Source organism: Mesitornis unicolor, unplaced genomic scaffold, assembly GCF_000695765.1.
Source record: "Mesitornis unicolor isolate BGI_N332 unplaced genomic scaffold, ASM69576v1 scaffold2669, whole genome shotgun sequence".
NCBI lineage: Eukaryota > Metazoa > Chordata > Aves > Mesitornithiformes > Mesitornithidae > Mesitornis > Mesitornis unicolor.
In genome coordinates, this window is record NW_010207781.1 from 28,774 (window position 1) to 54,902 (window position 26,129).

Here is a 26,129-nt window from a genome sequence, read left to right on the forward strand (position 1 = left end):
TATATATGCTGTCTCTGTTTGCCTTTGAAGCTGGCTGCAGCTAAAATGTGTCTCAGCTTCAGATCAACCAAGTGTGACTACACTGGATTCACATGTACGAGTTGCAGATAAACACTCAGAACACCTGTACAGCAGCTCTATGCTACTGGAGCTATGTCACACACATACACAGAATCACTCAGTTGGAAAAGACCTCTGAGATCATCATGTCCAGCCATTCTTGTCTACCCCCTAAACCATATCCTTAACTACCTCATGTCCAAGCACTGTTGTTATTTACACAGGTAGAAACTGAGCAGCTTTTCTAAGGAACTTCCCTTCTATTTTTCAGAGTGCAAAGGAGATGGATGGGAGACATGTTTGGTGTTCCTAATCATCAGTGACATGTTTTACAGAGATCCACTTTTGCAAACATTTCTGTGCTGTGTGAAATACAAGCAAAGAGGAAAAAAGCAAAATTTTTCGAATTCCTTGTTAAAAAAGGTAAGGAGAAGGCCCCAGAATAATAAGCACTCCTTCCTTGCCTTTACTGATAAGGTTAAGACAGACAGAAATGAAAGAACTCACCAAGGCTATACCACACAGTCAAGATTTATACTCGGAACTTCTGAGTCCAACCCCAGTGCCTGAACCACGCATTCATTTTCTTCTCTGTATTCCCCCATAGTCTTAGGCCTTGTGCCACTACTGGTGAAATAAAAAACAGGTGCAGATCCATGAACAGATGGGAGACCAGCCCTATCTTATCTCTGGAAGATAATAGAGGGTTGTTTTCTGGCAAAGAGGATTCCAAAGAACAACAGAGGCAGCATCCCTGCCCTAAAACTGAAGCTGCTCTGCCTCACATTAAATGTTATCTCCACCAGCCAAGCAAGTGGGAGTTTGGAGGCATGGTCTGTTGTCTATCAGCAAAGAACATCGCCTTACTGACCACTCAGACTTGCAATATTGACATCTCTGTTTTCAGGCATGGCTATAAAGAGTGTAGAAGACGAATTGCAATTCCATTCTTTGCAGTAACTGCAGCCAACGTTTCTAAGTTTCTGAAACATGGGGTTGTTTTTTTTTTCCATTAAGTAGACAACTTTGGAATGTCTAACCCTGAAAAAATGCCATTAGTCATGTGCAGGATCTCTCTCTGGGAAAATCAGTAGTGATATGGGACAAATCAGGCAGGTAAGATGAAAGATGTATTTGTTCTGGATCGATAAGGACAGAGCTGCTTTTGATTTCCAGTTCATGGGTAGCTGATGGCCTACTCCACAGTACGTAGTTAAACAAAGGACTTGGACCGCATTCTCTGTGGGAGAGTGGTAGTAGATTACTAACAGGACAACTGCCTGGTCCTAAGCGCAGGACACAGTGCTGGGATGCAAAGTGCTTCCCTGCCTTGTGTCACCCACAGTTGTAGTCCCTGCATGGTAGAAGACACATTTTCCTTGCGTGTGTCACCTGACGTGTCAGCTAAAACTATTCTAGAGCACAAAGCACACATCAAATCCAAGAGGACAGCACAGGGTATGTTTCTTCTTAAATACTACTGATTCCTGCCTTCTCCTAAGTTTTTTGCCTCTTCCAAAAACACTCTTGTAGTGCTGTGCCTGGAAGAGATTAGGTGTCCTCGCTAAAACTGCTTTTACTGAAAGAATGCATGTCCACTTGTACCAAGAAGGTCAAATAAGACCCGACTGTTTCCTTAGACTCTATTCAAATTGGGTGCACAAAACCTGATTAGGAACAGTAGGCCAAAACCATACTGCTAACACGTATATTCTGCTTGTGCTAAACTGTAAATCTATTTGGTTGGGAAAATCTATCTTATGCCAGTTTTATTCAGGATTTGAAAGAAAACATTCTCCACAGATGACACACATAGAATTTAACAGCAGAGACCACCCAGGACACTGGGAATCTCAAACTGCTTGGCCTCAGGTTCTCTGATTTGTTCTTCTCTTCATGCGTGCTCTTTGAGAGACAAAAAAAGAGCACTTCCTTCATTTTGAACTTGGATTTCTCTTCTAGAAGCGTTCACAAAAGCGGCTGGTCCCAGAGGTGGAATGTTCCCAAACCCCATTTGGAGCCAAGTACATGCATTATGGAGTCAGTCATGACTCCACTTCATAAAGAACAAACAATGAGGTTTGGATCTCCTAAGTACCTTCCCTTCCTGCAAATAAGTTCCCCTCTCCCATTCTTTTGGAAACATCTCAGTCTGTATTGGAAACAGAGGATGCAATTTATTTTTATCACCTTTTCTGTCAAACTGGCCAACTGCCACAGGGTTCTGCTTTCAGATATAGCATCAGGCAGGAGAATCACGAGGAACCATTCATTCAGTGGCTCCTCCTCCATTTCCTTATCTTATTTTGAGGCTACCTACTGTGCTATCTTATCGTTCTTCCTGCAAAGCTGCTCTGCAACTTGACCCCTCTGCAGAAAGAGCTGACCTGCTTAGGCCTCCCTGCTTCTCTACTCCTGCTCCCTTCCTCTCACAGCAAGTTCCTCCCTCCTTTGTTACTTCAGGACTCCTTTTTCACTGCCTATCTTACCCCCTCGCTCCTCCTTTTCCTAGCTCATTATATTGCATCGTATTTCCTAGCTGAATGTGCGTTCAGCTGTGTGGCCTCCTTGGGTTATGCTTAATTTCTCAATGTCCAGCCAGCCCTTTGATGTCTGCTGAAGAAGGACACATCTTTTCCATCTCTTCACATGTGCCTATTAATTACTTTCTTCAGAGAAACTGTTTACCGACTATCACTCTGTTTACAGTTGAATACAGTTAAACATTTGGTCTTCACAGTTCCCCCTCTTCTACACCACCCACCCAGTTTCTCCCAAATTGTTGCAAAATAGATGTCTCCAGATTACTTTATAAAGTCACAGATGCAACATACTTACATTCCACACCCAGCCTCCTGCTCTCAAACACCTTTTTTGCTTCACTTACAGAGAAGTAAGGAAATAATTTGTATTGGTATTTTCTTTCCCTCCACTTCTCTAATAAAAAAGAAGCAGTGAGACTTTAACAATTCAACCTTTCACATATTCCTAGCTTGGGTATTGCAGAAAGATCTGTAAGGATCAGACTTCTGACCTGTAAAGAAATAGTATGAACTCAGTATAGAAGTATGCCCACTGAAATGAGAAGGACTATCCCCTGCATAAACTGTGCCTGTGTCTTCGAAGGAATTTTAGTAGGCTGGTGGAGGGGCAGATAAAAATTACTCTAGCAAATATGTAGAAGAGAAAAATTATATGGTCACCATGCAGCGATTCAGATCCAGGATGAAAATTCCTTCAGATGTTCTTCTCATTCCACGTGGAGATTAAAATGTTACAAAATAATATGAAATAAATTTAAAACAAATGTGGGCTAAATTATGGCTTTTCCCAATGAACAGATTATTGTCAATCTTTTGCCTTAAAACAGTATCCGGGAAAAGGAAGGAAGCAGATACCTCAAAGAGTTGAGGAACTGATTTATGAGAAGGTGTTTGAAACTCACTGAGGGTGAGCAGGAGAGTGGGAGAAAGGCTGTGTGTAAGAGGGTCACACACTTGCACAGTTCAACAGTGGAACAACCCAAATACCCCAAACCTTTTCATTTGTGTTTTGGCATGGCATCCTTGTTTGTACGGTCAGAGATGGTGACACTTCCCGTGGGTAAGGTTGCCTGCTACTTTCCAGTTTCACCTCCTGGTTTTAATGCGTATTACTTCACAGATTTGAACCATGAGAACAAGTTTTCCATCTGAAGCATTTGGGCTGAAATCTTAAGATTTCTGGCAAAATAATGCAGCCTTTCCAATAATTTGATTAAGAAGAACTGCTGCTTTGTGCATATTCCCTTTTTGTTACTATTGGTGAGGAATTTTACTGCCCTTAAAGTTACTGCTCATGAATCAGAAAGGTGACAGAGTCTGACATGTGTTTGTAGGTCCTTGTATCAGAAATGTTCCTTCTCATTGAAAGTTGCCTAAAAAAGCTACTGGTTTAATAAGCATATATTCAGTATAGGCTTATTAGATTTGGGTTGTATGAGACTTCCCATGCAATTACTCCTTCCAGCCCTCAAGGTGAGCGCAATGCTGCATGCCAGAACTAAGGACTCACTCCCTGTTCTCCTGTCCCTGGTGCTCTCTTCCATGTGCTGAAGAGGAAGTCAGCTGCTGCTTTACCTAAAAGAGGCAGCCCCAGCACTGGGCCTGAAAAGATCAGAAGCAAGCATACATCTGTCTGGAAGGGAAGGACTGGACCTAGAGCTGTAAGCCTGAAGGGACAAATCCTCAAGGATGGGCAAGGGGCCAGGCAAGAAGTGACACAGGTAAGGGAGGCAGAAGTGCCTTTGACGCTCATCTGTGGATGCTGGCACGTAGCATTGTTGAATCTCACCGTTGCTCTTGGCGCTGGAGCGGTAAACCTACACCACACTAATAATGCCATTAGTTAATCAGCACTTGGAAATTACATGTTTTAAGCTTGTTTATAACAGATACAATTTGGAGACCGTATCTCATGCAACAGAAACTGGGGGTGGGGTGAAGCAGGGCAGGGCCAAAGAAGGAAGGAGGTCCAGGAAGACCCATGGAAGCATGTACAGACTGCTCAGTTTACGTGGCCTGGAAAAGTCAGCAGTTACAGGAACAGCAGAATTAACCAGTGTGTGGTTATAGTTATTCTTCATCAGTTATCCTGGAATTCAAAATAGCTGCACCAGAGAAACAGGCAGCGAAGTTTAACCGACATGTGTCAGTTTTGGTTTCATTCACGTTTTTCCCTGATACTCCTGTAAATGCAGAATCCATATTTATATCCAAAAAACTCTGTAAGAGCTTTATTGACACATTTGTTATACTTCTGTGTCACAGGATACTGGTGACCAGCTGGCTGCAGAAACAGACAGTGACAGGCACTAACTCATCCTGGGTTACTGTCCTCATGTTCTGTAGGCTGCCACTTTTTTTTTTATTTGTAGCATTCTTGCTTTCTTGTACTTGCATTTTATCATTTTATGATGCTCACATTTACTATTCTTGTGTGTTAGGAAAGGAATGAGCATTTAAAAAGCCTTATGCTTAATTACATTTTCAGCTATTAATTAGTCAGGTAAACAAATTAAATGGACATTTAATTAAATGTTACCCTTTTAAAAGGGTAAACTGGAAGCAGACCCCATCGACTTAAAACCAATATTGCATGCATTTATCTTAATTAGTCAGGTAGCGTTAGGGATTAATGTACTTAAGTTGTTATATTCATAATCAGATACATTAGCATTTATGTCTCTGTAGCATACAGAAGATCAGTCAAGATGTGAGCTCTCTTCTGCTGGTACCGTACGACCTGAACTTGAAGTGTATCTGCTAGACTTAGCTTCCTTTGTCACCTTTAAAAGAAAACGCTGTGATACCCTCTTCAGCTTTTGCAGCTTTGAACTGACCATTCTGACGACAATTCAAAGTATGATCCAAACATTTCCCCTACCTCATCATTTTATATTTCTGTATAGGAGAGTTCTCTCCTACAGAGCGAGTTTTCAGTATTTTGGATGGGGACTTTTCGTTCTAGCACACTGAGGTTCCAGTCTAAGTGAATGAGGCTGATACAGTAAACATCAACCCGCAAACGTCCAAAAGAACTCATCTGATTTTGAAAGCTGGTATTTCAGCAGAGAAAAATCATTTGGGAGTAGTCTGGAGCACTTAATCTGAACGTGCAGCAAACAATTGGCTATTCGGTCTTTCCAGCAAACACAAACTATGCCAGTGATTAATTCTGCTTCTGTGGTAAGCTAATGCTTCTGATACTGCTCATCTCTGCGCATTTTTGAGTGCTGAGGAGTAAAATGTGGAGCAATACTTTACTCCTCAGACATCTCATTCCACAGATGAGTTTATAACCCTGTGTTTGGAGACTTTATTTTTATAATGATTGCTATAGATTCATTCATGTTCATCAAATGTCTTCAGTTGTATTTGAATATAGAAGCCTAACCTATAATTCTATAACCTATAATATAACCTATTCTAGAATTCTATAACCTATTCTATAACCTATAATTCTAAACCTATTGTTTATTTTTCCTTTACGCATCCTGGATAGAGAGGATGTGCACTTAATCCAACATTGTGTGTTGAAACTTCCATGAGCATAAGGAACCACTTAATTTTCTTATTTATATACAGGCAATCTAGCAAACAAGTAAACCAGTCTGTTCCAGCTTTTCAGTCTTCCTTAACCATTAAAATACAGTGAAAGGGAACAGCAAAAGCCTTAGCGTGAAAACAGGAGAGTAGGGCAAAAAATCCACGTTACCGTTAAAGATACAGTGGATCTCTCCTGAAACAGCCTTGGTATTCTTGTTTCTCTCTTGAAATTATCAGAATTCCAAGTATTTAGTTCAGCCACTGACTTTCTAACAGATCTGCCCTCTAGGATCAGTTATGATCAGTATTTTGATATATTTTTATCTCACTCAGGACAGAATTAAAAGAGATTCTGTTTCCAACCTAAACAATTTGCAGTTTTGTTGCTGAAGGCCGAGCCTGTGCAGTTTATGGCCAATACAAACAATCCCAGGACACTGCAATCAGCTAAACTAGCTTAAGTCACACTGAATGTGCACATGCAGTTGCTCGTGGTATCATCTGAAGAGTATATTCATGTCTTCACCAGGGAATAAACTCGCAGTACTTCACAATGGCATCCAGGTTGACTGTGGTATTCACTTCAGTAAATCAAATGAAGCTCAAACAGTACAAAACAGTCACTGTAAATGACACCTAACTTGTCTGCTCTTCGACAGCAAAGACCCGAGGAGAAGAAAGGAGCAGTCTCCTATTAGCACCGCTTTCCCAATTTAGGGGAAACTTTTCCCTCGCTGCAGCCCTCCCTGGGTTAGCGATGCCCTGTGACTACGGCAGCCGCACTGGGACTCAGCTCTGGCCAGGTCTTGTCTGCACAGGGGCAGGAAGGTGTCTGCTTATCCTGCTGGGCCTTCTTGAACCCCACTCTTCAAATGCTGCCAGGCTTTATAATTTGGACAAATCAGTTCTTCCTTTTACAGGACATTTTAGCACCCACAGGTGAGGTGTATTAGAAAGCATAAGGTATCAGTGTTACAAACAAAAAGCAAAGTTTACCATATAGTATCTGGGCTATCTTTGTCACAGACTGTTGCATTTCATTTGTGTTCTGCCACTATTTCCAGATGATAACGGGGAAAATGTTAATGTTGATTAATTCTTGAGACAATGCAAACTCTTTTTAAGAGGATTTTGGATTCTTTTTACAACAACATCTACTCAGTGCCAGAGGGGAAAAAAAATGGAGTCCATTTTAAGCCTTTCCCAATACTTTAGATTTGGAGGAAAGCTTTCCTACAATATCCCAAATGCTCATTCTAGCCAAACTGTATTTAACAAAGGTATCCCAACATGCATCTCTTCCATGAAAAAGAAAGCAAAGAAAAAAGCAAATGGAGAAAAAAAAGAAATAAATTACAGCAGAAGTAGGGTAAAGGAAAGGTGAGGAAGGAGAAAATGCTGTTTTTACTCTCTGAAAGAAGTAACAAACTTGTAGCAGGTCTCTTTGAGAACAGGGGAGGGGAGTGATGATGGATGCTCCAAGGCTGCATTTAGAATGATTACTGAAGTCAGAACTGAGAATGTGTGCTGCCAGGACACCGCTTCCACAGCTACCACTACAGACACACTACAGACACACTGACACGGCTGAGTCTCACCTCCCAGATTTGACCAGACCACATTAGGAGATGTGCCTGTGGTAAAAGTCCTGGCGTATCAGAAACTAACTTGCCTGTACACGCATGCCGAGTCTTTCACAGGGTAAACTTGACCTCAACATAACCATGAGGTTTTCTACAGTTACAAAGGACACCATCAAGAGTTCAAAACTATGCAGCCATACAGACACACGCATTCCGTTAAACATAACTTCATATATATAATATCTCTACTTGCTTTTGTCTTTGATGTGCTTTTCCCAGCCTTATTTATTTAGAGAAGAATTGAAAAAACTCAAGCTCACGAAGGTGTCACCACTGTCTGTTTATGCTTTGGACATCGTACACTTCCATTTTCTTTTGTTTGCAGAAAGAAAAACTGTAGAAAATGTGAAAATCTTAATTTCAAGCTTAAGCTACATTTTTTTCCCCCTCTCCTCTTTTTTTATAAAACCTACATAGATGCATCCATCAATTCAGAAGTAACTCTGCCTGGACTTCAATGAACAAAAGGAGCTTAGACCTTAGAAATCTATCTTAAGGACAGGCAAAGGAACAAGATGTAGCAGGAGGCATTTGCTTCTGCTCCCACTTTGCTGTTTGCCTGCGCAGTCCAATCCCCTCTCCGTGCAGCAGCAGACGCAGGTTAAGCACTGCTCTTCCTCAGCTCACTGCCAATTTCTGTACTGGCTTCACAGGGAGCAGCAACAGCACTTCTTGTGCCTGCAACTTACGCTGTGTACCTTGAGAATGCCTGTTAGGTTTTCAGATTGAGATAAAGCGGAAGCTGTTTTTGCCAGTGTTTTTCAAAGAACGCATTACCTATGAAGAGAGAGAAATGTAAAAAACTCACTGATTTACCATGTTAAAAAAAGATGGCACATTTATTGCTACATAAATGTTATATACATAGTGTTTTCTGTTACATTGACAGAAATTTTTTTGAACTTCTTGCTGCTGGTTGGAAAGGTTTATCAGCAATACCTTGAAATTTGACACAGGGTACAAATCTGCAATAAACCAACAATGGAAACTGGAGAACAAGATGAGAAGCAATTCATCTCGGACAATTAGCTCTTACAATACTCCATAGGTACTACACGGTATGCTAGAACCCTACTATGGTCTTACAATGCTATTGTAAATTTCTGATATTAATGAACAGGTTATGGTAAATAACCCTACATTTTTACTACCTAATATAGTAAAATAAAGTAAGAAACTTTTTACTGAAAACTTTTTCGATTTCAAAAATCTAGAAAGAGTAATATTTAGAATTCAAGAAATTTTCTTACAAGATTATTGTATAAAAGACTAGCTACAGTGAAAAATAAGCCAAATGTTTTTTTCTTTCTATTTTATGAAGGAAAGCTTCTGGGCATACTGCAAAGTCTAATATAGCCAAAAAGACAACAAGCTTAGAAGGAAAAAGGCCAGGCAGTGGCACGTGATCACTTTCACACGTCATAAGCAACAAATCTGTTTAGCTGATAAACACTGAAATGAAGAACAAGGCCACAGATATAATCAGGTGTTATTGGATGATATATGCAAATTAAAGTAATAGAAATGAGTCCACTAATTCCACAAACTGTTTTGTTAGGAACCATCCAAAACATGAGCTTAAATTCATTAGTTTCACAATCCACCTTTTGTTCTTTCAAATTAAATGACTTCATTTAAATTATTGTTTTGCGTGTGACCCAATTGCCAGTGATGAAAGATGCACTACAGAAACAACAGCTCAGACAACCTTGGCTTAGGAGATTTCCTCCCATGGTCATTGCAGTGGAAGACAGTTTCCATGGAAGTTCAGAGGGGTTTTAACCTTCTCAACGCATCTGTAACAAAGGAATACTTACGGACGCTGTTCTGGTGGAGCAACATTTAAAGGTTTAATGCTAATATGGCTTGGGAGAGGGTCATTCGTTTGCAGTCGATTCACACTATTTTTCTTCTCCACTGACAAGCCATACAAAAAATGACAAGAGAATTAATGTGTACAGTAAGGAAAAACTGGTGACCATTGCTCTTATATTCCATTATATGAGTAAGCCCACCTTTCTGGTGGTTAGATCATCACACTACCTGCCACGGTGAATTTAGGATTTTACTATTCACCAAAATTACAGCCTGAAAAAAATCTCCTTTGTATTTTAATGCATTTTGTGCTTACGTACAGCTAACACTTTACATGTACTATATGTAGTACTTACTGCTCGGAAAACAAAGCAACTCTAACAAAGTAGATTCTCCCCACCCAATTTACACTTCACGTTACAAGCTTTACTATGAAGCCTAGAAGCCTAAAAAGGTTTTGTTTATAATTAGGAAAAAAAAAAAAGTTTGAGGGAAAATAAAAATCACTTTTTAAATCCAAGAAATGTTATGGTCACAGTATTGCTCCTGCCTGCAGCCTTCAGGAGGCCTCTTACTGGCTTGAAGCACGGAGCTCAGTATGGAAGGGTAACTATGACCGTAACTGTTCAGATTACCAGAGACCAAAAATAACATAAAAAAAAAGCTATACCAAGGAATAGTTTCCTATTGCATGGAAAACATTAGTCATATGGCAAAAGGAGAGGAAAGGACAACAAAAGACTTTTCCCTTCCTTTTTTAAGACACTAATAGGTATGCTGGGAATGCTACAGGTCGAAGGTTGTCACTGCTTTGTTCTCTGAATGTGAACAGCTTTAGTAAATGCTGGCATCCAGCTGACAGTTCATCAGCTTTTAACATGTTAACTTTTCCCTTTATATGTAGACCTTTACAGTTCCATAACAATAAATAAAATTTGTAGTTACAATGCATTTGTCAATTCAGTTTAGGCACAAGGCAACTTCCACAATGAGTGGAGAGATCACAACAGTCTCTGATTGTGCAGAAGCGACACACTGCTTGCAACAGAATGATATGTTCAGAGTACTTCATGGGCTGAAATTCTATCCGAAGATCTGGTATCTTCAATCCTGATGCAGGTGCTGACCAGTAGCTTTGATCATAAGATTGCATTTGGGTTTCTTGCTTCAAGTGTTTTCTCCTGTCAGGTTTGTGTCTTCATATGTTAGTTGTCTGTGTCCTTGTGAAGAAAGGTCACCTTCTGTGTATCCTACCAATAATTCTGGAATTCTAGAAAGAAATTTGGGAGAAGAAAGGAATAGAATAGGAAAAAAACTGTATCTTACAGCATCTCCAGTCGGTTAAGTGCAACAGAAAAATCACACCGAGAGGCCTTGAAATCTTTCATCCCAGAGATACCCATACTGAGTTTGATATATTGAACAGTTTACTCTCGGGAACATTCTGTTGGGACTCTGTGGATATGGGAGAAAGAAGAATCTGCAGATCTCAGACCTCTGATTTGTGTTTGCCTTTGTTCTTTAAAACAAGGAGGAAAGGGTACCTAATTTAATCACTGCTGTTAAAGGCAGCACTGCCATATCCCTAATAAGCCTGCACAGCCTTTTCATGTCAGCATCGCACTTCAGTCATCTTACAAAATTATTGCTATTAAAAAAGGTAAACTTCGTTGTATTAATATGGCCAGAACAGACCATAAAGCCTGCTGTAAATTAGGAATTATCTGACAATTCTGGAGTAGCCTATTGCTCTGGTATGAAACAAAACAAATTGAAGAAATTCAAAGCACCTTGTTTCCCTAAAAAGAAAACCCATTTTGTTGATGAAGAAAGACGCTGCCTACAAAAGGATAGGGGAAAAGTACCAACTCAAATAAGGCTTAGTTTAAATGCCATGTTGCTGCTTGCTAAAGAACACTGGGGAATAATAAACTTCCACGGACACATCCCGGCAAGATGCACGCCTTCACCTTAAGCTAAAATAGGAGCAAAAAGAGTCTGTATATAGAACAACAAACCACCTCCCAAAACATAACATTTACTAAAGTTACAGATCAAAATAGGGGCATTGAACCCAATCTCTTACTCTTTTCGAAAGTGGCAACAGTTTTACTGTTTAAAACACATGGCATACCCAGATTTTTTTTCTTCTCAAAATCAAGTTTTTCCCAATCATTTAAAAACCCAACCAGCCAGCAAATAATAAAACCAACAGATTAATATTCTCGTAAGGCCTCCCCATCAGCATGTTTTACACCATCGCATACTGGGCTACATAGGGCTTTATCTTTGAGATGAGAAGTCTCTCTGTTTGTATCAACAAATACAAAAACAATACATGGATTTTTAAATGACCTAATGAGATATTGAGACCATTTAAAAATGTATAATTAATCCTTCTTATGCTTGGTTTATCCAGCAAGCTGTTGACTGTTCCTCTGATGTCATGCCAAGAAGGCCACCTGAGCCAAGAGATGTAGCCACTGGCAACAACGCATGGAAGTGAAGAGACTTTGAACAGCCATTTCTTGGGGTTTCATTTTATTACAGAACTAAACAGATCTGCATGCTTTCACTGATGCTCAGAAATACGTCAGTACACAGAATCACAGAATGGCTCGGTTGGAAAAGCCCTCTGAGATCATCACGTCCAACCGCTCCTGTCTGCCCCCTAAACCATATCCTTAAGTTCCTCATCTATCCGCTCCTTAAACACATCCACGGATGGTGACTCCACCACCTCCCTGGGCAGCCTGTTCCAGCTTCTGACGACCCTCTCAGTAAAGAACTTCCTCCTTATCTCTAACCTGAACCTCCCTTGGCACAGCTTGGTGCCGTTTCCCCTTGTTCTATCCCCCATCCCCTGGGAGAAGAGACCAGCACCCACCTCTCCCTTGAGGTAGTTGTAGATGGTGATGAGGTCTCCCCTCAGCCTTCTCTTCTCCAGGCTAAAAGTACGTACTTAGTGGCAGCTCAATAACTAAGAATACCCATACCCAGAGCTCACAAATTCTAGCCAATGAAGGGCAACAAGAGCCGGTCTCCCATAGCCCAGACACGTACCTGGCTGGTGTTCACATATGACCCATAGGGTTGGTAGTTTCACTCAGGCCAGGGTGGCTTCCTGGGTGTGGTGTTGGCGGCTCTGCCGATACGGCAGAAACTTTTTCTTCTTCCCTTCTCTTAAGGCAGGCTGCTTTAGGGTTTAGGTTTCGTTCTGAAACACAACAGAAAAGTGATTCTTAACATCCCATACGCTGAAACCAAGGAGAGTATCGAGACATTAACCGCTGTCGTAAAAACGGCTCTGCAGCTTCCCTCTCCTTACTGCTTATGTCCCTGTGTTACAGTGCAGGTGTCTAAAGCCGCACACAAGCACTACTGAAAATCCTACCAGGCATCTCCTCAACTGGTATTTCTTTAAAAAAGAAAAAAACCCCCAACCCTCAAACAAACAAAACCCCCCACAAACAGCTTTACTAACTGACTGCATACACCTTCAAAAAACTTTACAAAAATGCCTCCTTCATCACCAGGAGTTGCTGTGAAGTGTGAAATGACAACTGTCTGTAATTTACCACGTAACCAAACTGGGATTGCTGTGTTTTGTTGCTATGCTGAAGTCAAACCAACCTTACTGACATCACACTGATTTTAGTGATGTTACTGCTGCTATCGTCACCTGAAGTCTTAGCCTGCTGTTAGAACAGGGACTAAGTCAACAGTTCTCTTCGTACCCTCAAGGCTGGAAAATCCTCTTGTGCCCATCTCAAATGGAAAGAACACGATGACAGCCACACAGAGCAAGATTGTTTATTTTAAACCATATTGCCTCTCACATTAAAGGCAGTACTTTATAATAGCCAGCTGTGGACGAGCTATCACGACTCTTATTTCCATCAGCATGTTTCTGATCTTCAATAGATGTAAATTTGGATCTAGTTTTCCAAAAGTCAACTGTTTCTGATCTTCAAAATAGCTTTTCATGAAACAAAATAGAGAAGATTTAAATCTCAATGGTGAGAAAGACACACAAAAAGTATGTAATATGTATTCTACCAGAGCACACTGAATTTAATCAACATTTTGAGGTATTTTTCTAGCAGCCGGTGAATTCTGTTTTGCAGTTTAAGATTGCAGATGCAATTTTAACTGTAAGGAGACTGCCAAAACTGAACGGACAGCACGAGCCCGTCTCTCGCACTGCACAGGCACCCCTCGAGTAACTGCAGTTTGCTGACCCCTGTGCATTTTACAAGGAATAGAACCCAGCTGATCTGACAGAGGCAGTTTTGGACGGACTTGCTAATTCTGCTTTCACCCAAGCCTCCTACTGCATTTCCCAAGGATGAGCACTCCCAAAGAATCTACTGGGAATAAAACCTGCTAACTTTTCTTAAATCACAGTTTTCTTTGTTTAAATGTGGCATGCTTTGAAGTTTTAAAGAAGATTTAATTATGTGGAAACTTTGAAAGGAAGTTAATTTACAGTGATTTAGGAAACGGAGATAAAAATGCTAGCCTACAGTTAAAGCTTAAAGTCTGAAACGTTTCACTTTGAATAGCGCCAATCACAGAATGAGAAGCTTCATTACCAGCAGAGAGAGGAAATTGTTTATGCAATTACAGAATGCACTGGTGAAAGCTCCTCTGGGCGCCACACAAAGCCCCGGTCACTCACTTTCAGGAACAGGTGCAAAGAAAGACAGGCAGAACGCACGGGGAGGCACGGCGTGCTTGTGACAGGCTTCTCAAACGCACAGAGAGGAAGGTGAGAGGTAAACGTGAGGAAGGAAAAGCTCTGAATTTACCCTGCCTGTAGAACAGGTCCAACTCAACATTTAGAAAACTATTTCTACCGGAGACATAAGGTTCCCAAACAACCTCTGACCACAGCAAAAGTGATATTGTTCATTTTCACAGAGTTTTCTGCACGGGGGGAAGATGGACTTGATGGTTTTTAAACTTTAAAATTAAAACTTCTGATTAATGTTATTCTGACTTATTCGTAATATTCAACCTTATCTTCCAGGCCATGGCAAACATTTTCAGACCAGAACAATTCCCAAGATCCAAGTCTCAGAGACGGGCGCTACCAGGCACTAGTTGGGTGTCTCATCTGCAGAGTTGCTCCCTATGCCTTGGAAGAATTCTGACTGGAGACAGCACGTTCCTTTATTAAAAACTCTGCCTAGAAGCTCGGCATCTCATCCTTACTACAAAGCACGTAAAAAACCTGTGTTCAGTTATTCACTTTGTCACTTCCAATAAAGTTCTAACAATTGCTTTGATCTCCTCTGCAAAATGCAAGCAACAAATTAGGAAACGTAAGGAAAAACAAGGTACACAAAAGTGAAACACTGACATTGTTCAGTGACATCAGTGATTCAAAGATTTGCATTAAACAAATACGACCACTGACATAATCCACATCTGAAAGCCTTTTCCAGTCACTTGATGCACTTCCAGTGAGACACCAAGATGGTTATTCACTAGCTCCGAACAGCAAAACATGAGGACACTCAGCTGTTGAAGTGCCAGCTACATAGACTAGGATGATTTCCCTAGGAAGGGATCTACAATGATCATCCAGTGATCCAGCCTGACCAGTTCAGGGCTGACCAGAAGTGAAAAGCAAGGTGCCTCCGAAGTGTAACGGCTTTGACACGAGTTCAAAGTCAGCTGCAGCTTCACCAACAAAGAACAGGAACACGTGAGGAACTAAACACGATTCCTAGAACTCCCTTTCCTTAAGCAAGTGAATGGCACTCGCAGAGAATAATTCTGCCTTCTGCACCTACCAATAGGCTTTTTATTTCTTTCCTGGAAAAATTTAAAGGAAACAGGGAAAGAAAACACATCCAAAACCAGCGTTGGTCAAATTAAAGTACAAGTATGTTCCCTCCCTCCTCTCCAGTATGTGTGTAATGCAAAAACCTAGGTAAATGCAGTTAAATCCACTGCACTTCAGTCTTTCAATTATGGGGGGCTTTATCTTGCAAAAGATCTCTTATTTTTTCAAGAGCTTCTGTACCACTAAGTAAGTGCTCGTTACAATTTAAAGGAAGATGTGTCAGTATTTTAATCAATTTACCTTGAAAACATAGGTGAAGAGATGGCTAATCCCACAGCCAAAAAAAAAAGGAAGATCAGAGTAGAAACCAAATACCCCCTTCTCCTCCTCTCTTTTTTTTAGAAATTCGTAGCTTTTCCCACAGAAGTTCAGCATCATTACAGAACAGCAAACGCTGGTGTAGTAACTTGTGCAGCTGGCTGTGCAGATTACAAGAGACCGACGCTGTTCTGTGAACAAAGCACTTGATGACGGGCTACTGACCTCTCACTTGCTGCTCCAGACTGAGGATCACGGCCACAGCCTGGTGGAGAATGAGCAGTTTCGTCTGTGGTTTTTCACTCTTCAGATGAAGCTGACACATACGGCCAAGTTCTTTAAATGCCTCATTAATATCTCGTACACGCAAACGTTCTCTAGCGTTATTTGCCATTCTCCTCTCCTTTTCTCTTTCTATTTTCTGCTCTGGGTTTAAATCCTCATCTTCATTAGTACTGCTGCAAGAAAGTACCAATAAAAGTATGTTGAAATACCAGTGTTATTTCAAACAAGTGATCCTGCTGCTGGTTCAGAATTTTCAGTTGATGAAACTTCTTCCCACCTCACCTATTTCCGACTGAAGTGTATTTTGATAACTAAGAAAGCGTTAGGTGTCAATGCTCAAGTGTTTATGGTAATTCTTGCTGCTCCTGTCTTTTCCTGAAAAGAAACAGTTTCTGCCTGACAAATATCCACAGAATATTGTCTACAGATGGCAAACACCTCTAGAAAGAGTAGTGGCAACGCTCTGCCCCTTGAAGCAGAAGATGCACCCAAGCTACCACTTCACTCAGTTACTGACGAGTGTTCAAATACTTAAAAGATAACTAAGCCATCTCGTCAGGTGAAGAGTAAATAATTTTCAACAAGTAGTTTTTGCTAGTTTCCAATATCTTTGCTTACATTAAAAGGCACTGAAGTAATTTTCAATTTAATGTCCTTATTAAAATGTTTTGGTTTGTTAAAGACCCTCCTGGCCAGTTTTAGCACTACTTCTTATTTTAATACCCAGCATAGAGCTAAACAGTTGAACTTAGAATTCTTGTATCACTTCAAATGATTTTATTAGGTTGCACAGCCTTTTTTTTTAATATAGGACTGTCCAATTAAGTCTGAAACTGTGCAAAACCTCTGCTCCACTAAAATACACTGAAATGCCATTAGACACGTGATGGTACGGACTCTGCTGCACGGGGCTGCAAAACTCTCTCAAATTTCAGTGCTTGTGTCAGCCAGATCCAGAAGCATTTTACCTGGTGCCAACTCCAGGGTTCTTGTCCGTGGCTTGGGAGAGAAACAAGTGTTTTAAATGGATATTGACCTATTGTCTTCACCCCCGGGTTATCAGGCTGCCGCTCTCCATCGCTACTGGCTCACGTTTAGATGTGCAGCCTTGGCCCAGGTACCAAGTATCACAGATTCCTAAAATTCACCCATTCTCTATGCAGGGCAAGGTCCTCAATCTTTTACCACTTCTCTGCACAGGCAGATATTAGGCAAGGCACTAACATAAGGGAATGATTAACTTTCAGGTGATTTTCCCAAAGAATCCTCTATCTTGTATTTAAACAGACACAAATACTGTGAACTCTTTATCTATCTCAGCCGTTTATCAGTGTATGCACTGAGGTAATGCAAAAGCCTCAAATTAAATACATGAAGCTTAAGGACAACGTGCTACAGAGCATCAGCAAAACACAAATTCGCTAAGTCATATCAGCAACCCACCTTGTTCTGCCTCTAGATGAGACCTTGATATCCTTCTGGGAGGACTCATCGTCTGATTTCATGTCGTCTGATGAGGGAGGTTCATGTATGTTTTCATCCTTCTCCTTATGTTCAGACTTGATTTCTGTTGGACCTATAGCCACAGACTGGCTCTGTAAGCCACCTGACAACGCTGCAAGCAACCAGAGATCAGTGTGAATATCACAGGAGTGAAACATGAAAGAGGCTCTCAAGCAGATACTGTCAATGGGATGCCAGAGCCAAGCAGAAGTCTGGGAACACAACAGGAGGAACTACATCACTTTGGCAACAGAAACCAGAGAAATCCTGGTAACACTGCTGTACTTGGACACGTGTCATGGGTTGTAAAGGGATCGTCATTCACAGAGCAGCTTTACTCTAAGAAAGACACTGTTAAAGACAAAAGGACACTTAGTGAAGTAAGGAAACTCACACCTCATGTCTGGGCTGCAAATCTCAAGAGCAGAGCTGCACTGACATCGAGGCTTGGGCTTAGGCCCAACGTGCAACACACACATCCCTAAATGGTGCAAACGTGCTAACAAGTAAGAGGACTTCTGTTTTCTAGGCTACAAACTGAGGGAACAGTAAACACGTGTGTGGAACAACTTCCTTTTATTGGATACACTGAAATCTGGCCCCAGCTCACTCTGCAACCCTCTTGGACGATTTGGAAACGGCTGCAGTACTGCAAATGGCATCACAGCTCCTGAAGCTGGAAGAATGCAGCTGTAAGGCAGAGTCTTCTGCTGAAACGATACTGGGACCAGTCTGACACGGATGCCTCAACATTGTTGCAAGAATCCCTAAAAGTGGTGGTTTACAGAATCTATAATGAATTTTTATTTCTCAGCATTCCCTATGGTTTTGCTCCCCGTGTTGACACAAGTTTACCAAGACCGACAGCCTCACTGGCTCTGGGTTACTGCAGGCCCTGTTCAGCATTTAATATTGCGGGAAAGTTACCTCTGTAGCTTTCTTGTGTTTTATGATTTAGTTCTGTGCTCTGAGCAGCAACTGTACTGGGAAGAACTGAATGGTTGCTGTTGAGGCTGACGCTTTCTTCCCGATGAGTCCCAACCTAAAGCAAAGTAAAGGAAACATTTCTATTAAAGACGTGATTCAAAGAAATAGTCCAAAAATAGAAGTTTAAAAGACTTAAAAGTATTTGCTGGATTAGAGATCCGAGTTGAAAGTTCTAGCTCAGTAAAGGATTTAGCTGGAAGATGCTGTTACACTAAACCACTTGATTACACCGCGCTGGGTTAAGCTGTGTTTCAAGCAGTGGCCAACTCCTGTTTGGAATAACGTAACAACCTAGCACAAGGGGTTTTTCTGTGTTTTCCCAGAACGCTATGGAATTTTCTCCTTGATCTGTACGTGAGGGGTATGGCATTTGATTAACTTTCAATTGCTTTAAACTGATACAAGTATCAACTGTAGCACTTACAACGTTTTGATTCTTAAAAGAGAATCATGGGGAGTGACAGTCTTCACCACACGTGAAAGGTGTCTGTACCACCCTACGCTCATGTATACAGATGCACACACACTTATAAAACACATCAATAACATCTTACTTCCTGTTTGCTGAAACAGGATTAAGAAAGAACCGGATCCGATAGAAAATATTATTTTAGTGACTTTAAGAATTCTCTCTCATCTTCCTCCTTTCTTAGATAAATACATTCAGTCAGTCCCATTACAGAATCTTATCACAGGAAAACAATCCAGGCATCTAACTATTCTCACCACCCCTCTCTGTTTTCTAAGCTGCTCCTTCATAATACATCACAATTATATTTCTAAGCAGCAAGCACTGAGATGAAGAGTCATTAAAAAATTATAATTTTGCATAAACTGGAATAAATACTTGTGTAAGATAGCCATGAGTGTGCATGTGTAGCTTTAAGAGGGAAAACTCTTTAAAAACCTGCTGCTCACTACAGACTACTGTTATCAATGCAAACCTCTATAACAAAGAGTGTTCTTTTGTTTGCAAAGGTAAAGACACACTGCCTGTACTTAAATAATTTGGAACACGGGCCATTTAGAGACACAAAAGTCCCTTAAATATTTCTAATATAACCAACATACTACAATTAAACAGTTAAAAAACTGAACAAAGATGAGGGATTCTACATTATTTGTATAGTTACAAAAATTGGCTACAGATGAAGCTTTTTACTGGAACAGTAGCAAACATGTCAACTAGAAGATTAAGCCTTTAATTAAATAGGTTTATTGCCCGGAGTTACACATGAGAACCACTGTTTTTCAATAAATCCTTCAATCCTAGTAAACTGCTGAGCTTTGAATCCCTCTTGAGTAATTAATGCAGCTTTTACCTTTCATGTCTTAGTGTGGGTTTTACCCAGAGAGAGATAAATACCCTTATGCAAGTTTATCCTTTGTTTAATACACACTCGCTCCTGGAAGCGAACGCACAGGAACAAGAAAGGAAAGGGGGGAAACCCCAGCAACCTACGACCAACACCAGGTCATTCTGGGCTGCTACTTGCAGCTACTGTTCTGCAGAAAACCTCTTGTCTACTGGTGCTGTCTGGAGTCTATTTTATCTTCCTGTGTGTGTAACAGGCTCTGTCTGTGAGAAGTTGTACTCCGGATACAGTCATCTCAGCTCCTGCAAGTGCTGTGAATTCACCAGGAGTAAGATGTGGAGCCCGGGTCTTTCAGCCTACAAGACAAAACTCTTCACAATGGGAACATGAAACTCATTCTCCACACTGAACTTCCAAAAACGAGTTCTCCCCTAATTCTGCGCTGCAGGTTGTGTGTTTTATTTTATTCTTCTGGTCATGCTTAGTCCTAACACATGAGGGTGCTTTTATTCAAGCTACAGACTATTATAATCACTTTAGGGCCAGGTTTGTTCCAAAATCTACCTCTTTAAAAAGGCAAAAATTTCTTAAAGCTGTATAAAAACACAGCAGCTGCCAGAACCCTGGCAACTTTCAAATCTAGAGCTAATCTAAAAGTGACAGATTAGCAAATCGGTCCTGATAAAGGCAGAAAATAGATTAGAAATAAAAACTTAAGTCATGCTCCAGTCCTTTGAAAAGGCTTACAAATTCTAAGCATACAATTTAGATTAGCAAGATTTACACAGAAGTCTTAAGAGATGAAGTGTTACAAAACTGACCACAACAGTCATTTTTATCTGTGATGTACCAGAAAATCCAGAGGCAAATAGAAAAAAACCCAAACCAAAGGACTGCTAGAAGCCACTGTATCCCATAGGAAGACCAAGAGCCCTGTCCTATAAACACAACTTAGCAGTGACTGCTTCCAAGTACCAAACTGGATCTTTAGTAAACACCGAGTTTAGACAGTTTAGTTTGCCTTTCTCTCCCTCGACTCCCGCTTCACCAAAAAAAGAGGATCTCTCATCTGCATTTCAATGGAGCGCAACCTTGACCTTCCTTTAAGTCTTCTGAAAGGCATTTTATACCATCAGCTCCGCAGCCCGCAGACAGACAAGCCTGAGACGTGTTTTATTGCTATTATTTGCAAGTAATTCTCAGCCAAACGATGCCACGGCCCTAAGGGTGGCTGGGGTGGTGCCTGTCCAGTCCCAGAGACAAAGACCTCCTTGCGGCTCCACAGCTTCTCCAAGGGCCCTCTCTCAGGCGCCAGGGCAGCCTTCACCACGCCGGTGCTGCAAACAGCCCTGCTATGAAAGCACTCGTGCAGTGTCTGTACAGCACTTGCAGCAGCGGTGCTGAACAGCAGGAGCCGCACAACGCGGCCCGGACGGACCATTTCAGCACAGTGACGTGAGCACAACTCCCTTTGTAGCCCCATGCCTCCCAGAAACGCTTCTCTCTCGAGTTTCCCGACGAGTTCTGCCTCCCCTCTACCCGCTCCCCAGCCCCAGCCTGCATTAGCATACAGCTGGGTGCCCCTGCCCAAACCTCCACACCCCCACCTGCCTCCCCCAGCCACCCCTCAGCTGGTTCCTGTGGCCTTGGGCGGTTCTGTGACCACGCTTTATTAAAAACCAGCCCGTTAGAGCGCCAGTATTCTGCTAATAATGACTGGCAGGCTTTAATTTTAAAAGCAAACAAACTTGGGAGTTCATTTCTTCTTTCATAAGCTAATTTAGCTTTATTTAAAATCCCTCTTAAGTAAACTCTACCCACTCCTCGGGCACACAAAATGGAAGACAAACGGAAAGGCTGGATTCACAGCACACAACTGAAGTGTTCAGCCGCACAGGCAAAATATTTCAGAACGATCTGAGAAACAATCAGCACAGACGTGGCATTTGTTGAAAACAGAATTAAATCACTTACCTTGGGGTATTTTCCCTATACCGTAACAATCTAACATACATTTAGGATTTTCAGCAAGACAAGTAAGTCATAGCTCAGAAAAATCACAGTTTGAGAAAAGACGTAAGATCAACTGCTGTAATTTACCAGGGAAACTGGGGGGGGTTTAAAATGCATTTCAAGAAAGATTTGCCCATAGAAAAACCTGCAGCCACACTCGGAAGTTTCAAAAAATGAGTGCAGAACTTACTTCAGTTGATTTAAGTGGTAACTTTTGGGATCTGAAACCAGAAAACCAGTGAGGTATTTCTGGCAACGAAAAGAAAACTAGACAAAACGTGGCACCCGATGAGACGGCACTGCAGGAACGGGAACCGAGCGACGTGTCCACCCTTCCTCCCGTTAGCACTGGTTCTGCACCTCACACTTCAGCTTGAGTGTTCATTCTGAGCTCTAAGCAAGAAAAACTTCTGACAACTGGCAAAAAGCCCCTCAGTCTTTGTTTGTATTTGCTCTAGGACTTATCTAAGCACATTTAAGAATACAGGCACTTTTCAAGCCATACTAGCCAGTCAATTTGGCCACGGTAATTAACGTAATTTGAGCGAAAGTGAGCAATGAAGACAATGAGAAGGCCTTTGGAATTTTTACACTTTGGGCAGCTCAAAGTTGGTCAGTGGGAACATCACCTCTGCGGAGGAACACTAGCACTGAGGTTGGTGTTGGCAGAGCAGCTTCAACTGCGCCCCGTGCTTTTATCCTACAGCAGACACAGGCAAGGAGGAGAGATCAGCAATGCTCTTAGATTCCCGTTACACCTGGAACAAACCCTGTGACTTGAGGATAGAGTTTCATCCTTAACCGAGTTTCCAGGCCTTTTATTTATTTATTTTTAATCATTTCAGTCTGTTCTTTTCCCACTGTATTACAGCGACACATAAAAAGCAGCCTGAATGAGAACAAAAAGAGTATGACTTCTTAACTTCTCCATAATACATGAAATAAAATATGAATCAACTTCAAAGGCCACTTAGCAAATATTTGATGAGTTTGAGATATTAAAAAAAAAGAATAATAATAAAAAAAATCCATTAGAGCAAGTCTAACGGGCAGCCCAGCTAAAAAGAAAACAAGGCCATTCAGAGTAAGCAGGAAATGAAGTCAACTAGAGTTTTAAAATAAATCTGGCTCAAAAATTAAGCAAATGTTCAAATAAAACCATGTCTGGTTACGCTAATTACATAAAAAGGAGTTAAATTACTCATTTCCTAGCTCCTTCTGCCAAGATCATCTTCTTCAAGGGAAATTAAATTTATTTTTTTCTGTTTTTTTCCTAAAGAACAAAAATGTTCTCGTATGAAGATCTGCCACCCTCAAGCCTCTCACCAAGGAAGTTTCATTTAGTGCTGAACCCCAATGAATATTTCTTGACCACAAAACCAGGCCGTGTGTCAAATTCTCTGCTCTCGTACCTTTACTCGTTCAAGAGAAACCCACAGTAAATAAGTATAGTTTGAAATTAATTTATCCCTGAACACTGTAAGAGTTACACCTCATACTTGGGGGGCATTTCTGAAATGCAGTCGTCACGAATAAACCACTCATTTCCCTCAAGCTCTGCTCTGCACGTATCTCAGGACTCCATCCTAAGTCGCGCTGACTTCCTGCAGTGGCAAACGATGTCAAGGGGCGCTCTCTGGGGACTGGGCAAGGCCACGCCAGGATGCCTTCTGTTGGAGCCAATTACTCTGATGTAACACAATTAAGGTTAATCCAAGAAATTCTTTCGCTGACTCACTTTTCAAGCCAGAACCGATCTGCAAACTTGTTTCACCCAGTGAAGATGAAACAAACGCAAATCTTCTGTCCATTTTCCTAATCTGAGTTCATTTCTAGCAGACAGCACGCACCCTTGCACCAGAACTGCAGATGGATCATCAGATAAGTCAAGCCCGTGTTACATGGAAGTCGCACACCTACATTACACTACAGCACATCAAGGGACCTTTACACATCCCAGAGCATCATCTTCCACCGTTACCTATTTTAATCAAAACTGAGTTAATAGTTTCTTGGTTTCAAAGAGCATCAGAGATTTTTATCTACATTCTGGCACTATCTGCACTTGACTCTTCATAGCTCAGCGGTAGCGGAAGGTTCCACAAGTCATAGAGAACAGTTTTAACACCGCAATTTGAGTCACACACTCTACCCCACATTGTTAAGACCTAGGGAAAAAAAACAAGTTTGCTTTTGTACGGCTAAATTTCAGTCTACAGAACACTGTAAAACTTTACCTTTAACAACGCTGTTTAAATATTAAATAAGAGACAGTATTAAAAACAAAACCTCTTTAAAGTATTCCTGCATCACGTCCTTCATTACTAAAAGTAACAGTGAACCAGTGTGGTAACCTGAAGTTGGATATGCGTTTGGAAAGTACCCCCTCCCCAAAAGCCCCCAGACACAGGCAGCTTACAGAATACCCAGTTCTTTTTGATGTTTACTGCACTGGTTCTGAAATTAATATAAATGGATGTGTGACGTGCGAACGGGAGAGCCTGGAACTAATTCTGTTTTATAGAATACAAACCCTTCAGCAATTGGGGTACCTAATTATTTTGATGATAGGTGAAATTTTGCCTTGATCACACGGTGTCCAGCTGTGAATCTGTTTTATAACAGAAAATTTCACAGCATGTAACTGGTCTTTAAAATTACGCCGTAAACATGCAAACACATGGCACCGCTAAAATAAGCATGTTTTTAAAAGCTCTTTTTCCTTCAAGCATTTTTGAGAAGGGAGGAATGAAAATGGAGAAAAAGGGAAGCGAGCCATGCTACAAATAGATGGTGTTTACTGTATAATGCTTTTAACATTTCTGATCTACAACAAGCTCGACTACATTTTTTCAGAACAGTTCACGCTTTTAAAGGAACCAAAAGAGATGGATTGAATTATTTCACCCTTCTCAGGGATTAATCTAAAAGTTGTTTCCTCTTCATTGTTACTTACACTACAGCTGTACTCAAACTTCTTTTCATTTAGGGAAAACAGTTTAAATGTTGAGCCTGCGCACACTATGGGTCCACATTCCAACAGCTTCCTCCCAGTCCTCTGCCAGCATCTGCTATTGAAGACCAGTTCCAATTTACAATAAACAGCTTTTCCAGACCAGAACACTTGAAATTCAGTCCTTCTTGACTGCTTTTCCCATTCAATCTCCCTATTCACCATTTCAAGGAGAAAACTGTTCTGCCAATTATTACACATCTGGAAAAAATGCATGTATAAGCTGAAATGCTCTCAGCAGAAAGTTTCAGCTTTCTGCATATGGTCACAGCAGGATTTTATGGGCCACTGACCAGGCCAAAGTCTAAGTTTTCCCATCTTTCTCCTCCCCCTCATTTCTGCCCACCCCCACCCCAGCCCTCTAATTGGAAACCCATAGCAGGTGCAAGTCGCCTGCCATCTTTTCCTCCACAAGAATCTCGAGCGGTTTACTCCTGATCGATATTAATCTTACAGTCCACTTTTAACTCACTGGGCTCGACGATAATTCAAATGCATCAGCTGGAATTGCTTTGCATGAATACATACGTGTTTAAAAAAATACCATTACCATTGATGCTTGTCTGCTGGCTGTTACGAGGCTAGAAGCTCCATAACTTGAGTTCAGGCTTCCAATTGGCCCGTTGTGGGATGGTCCCAATAAACTATGAATGTCTCCATGGCCACCCGATAGGCTCGTTGAAGGCCCCACAGCATGATTCCGGAGTACGTGAATGGCATCATCGAGCCTGTCCAAGCGATCCTCCATTCGAGACTGCTGTTGGGATTTAAGAGGGACAGGACAGCCACCACTGAGTACTTCTGCAGGCTCACTATACCGGAACAGTATCTACCTCAGAGGTATTAAAGACAGAAGAGGAGATGCGGTTTCGAAAGGCTTTGAAAGCACCTACCAGCACTACAAACAAACAGGAAATAGAAAAGATATCTGGAGATTTTGCTTGAGATAGCATTCATTCCACAAATAGGTGGCAGCTTTTAAAGTGAAGCTTATTATCAAGGTTAATGTTACTCAGCTTCTATTACATGGCACGAACAAGAAAAAAAAAATTAAGGGCTACAAAATAAGCTAATACAGGACAGGAAAGAACGGTCATAAAATCAGCCTCGCCACGTTGGTGACAGTTACGAGAGGCAGCGGCTTTTGGGGAATCTGTATTGCAAAAAAAGTGGACAACACTTAGTTATCGTTTTCTAAAATGGATCTTTAAACAGACTTGATGTTTCAGAAATAAAAGCAAGTTCTGCATGTGACTGCAAAAGTCTGTCTTAAAATTACTCAAATTATTTAAAAAA

At 41.2% G+C, this 26,129-nt stretch overlaps 1 protein-coding gene across 1 annotated transcript in view; it reads right to left on the reverse strand.

Moving 5' to 3' along the window:
- Positions 1-8,600: 8,600 nt before the first annotated feature.
- The window catches only part of TCF12 (transcription factor 12), a 31,000-nt gene continuing 13,471 nt past the window's right edge, over positions 8,601-26,129 (reverse strand). The window contains exons 8-13 of the mRNA XM_010192231.1: positions 25,384-25,590; positions 18,432-18,546; positions 17,445-17,616; positions 15,942-16,174; positions 12,668-12,821; positions 8,601-10,866 (exon numbers count right to left, since the gene is read on the reverse strand). Of these exons, the coding sequence (XP_010190533.1) occupies positions 12,679-12,821; positions 15,942-16,174; positions 17,445-17,616; positions 18,432-18,546; positions 25,384-25,590 (870 nt within the window). The 3' untranslated portion in view covers positions 8,601-10,866; positions 12,668-12,678. The remainder of the gene's footprint in view (positions 10,867-12,667; positions 12,822-15,941; positions 16,175-17,444; positions 17,617-18,431; positions 18,547-25,383; positions 25,591-26,129) is intronic.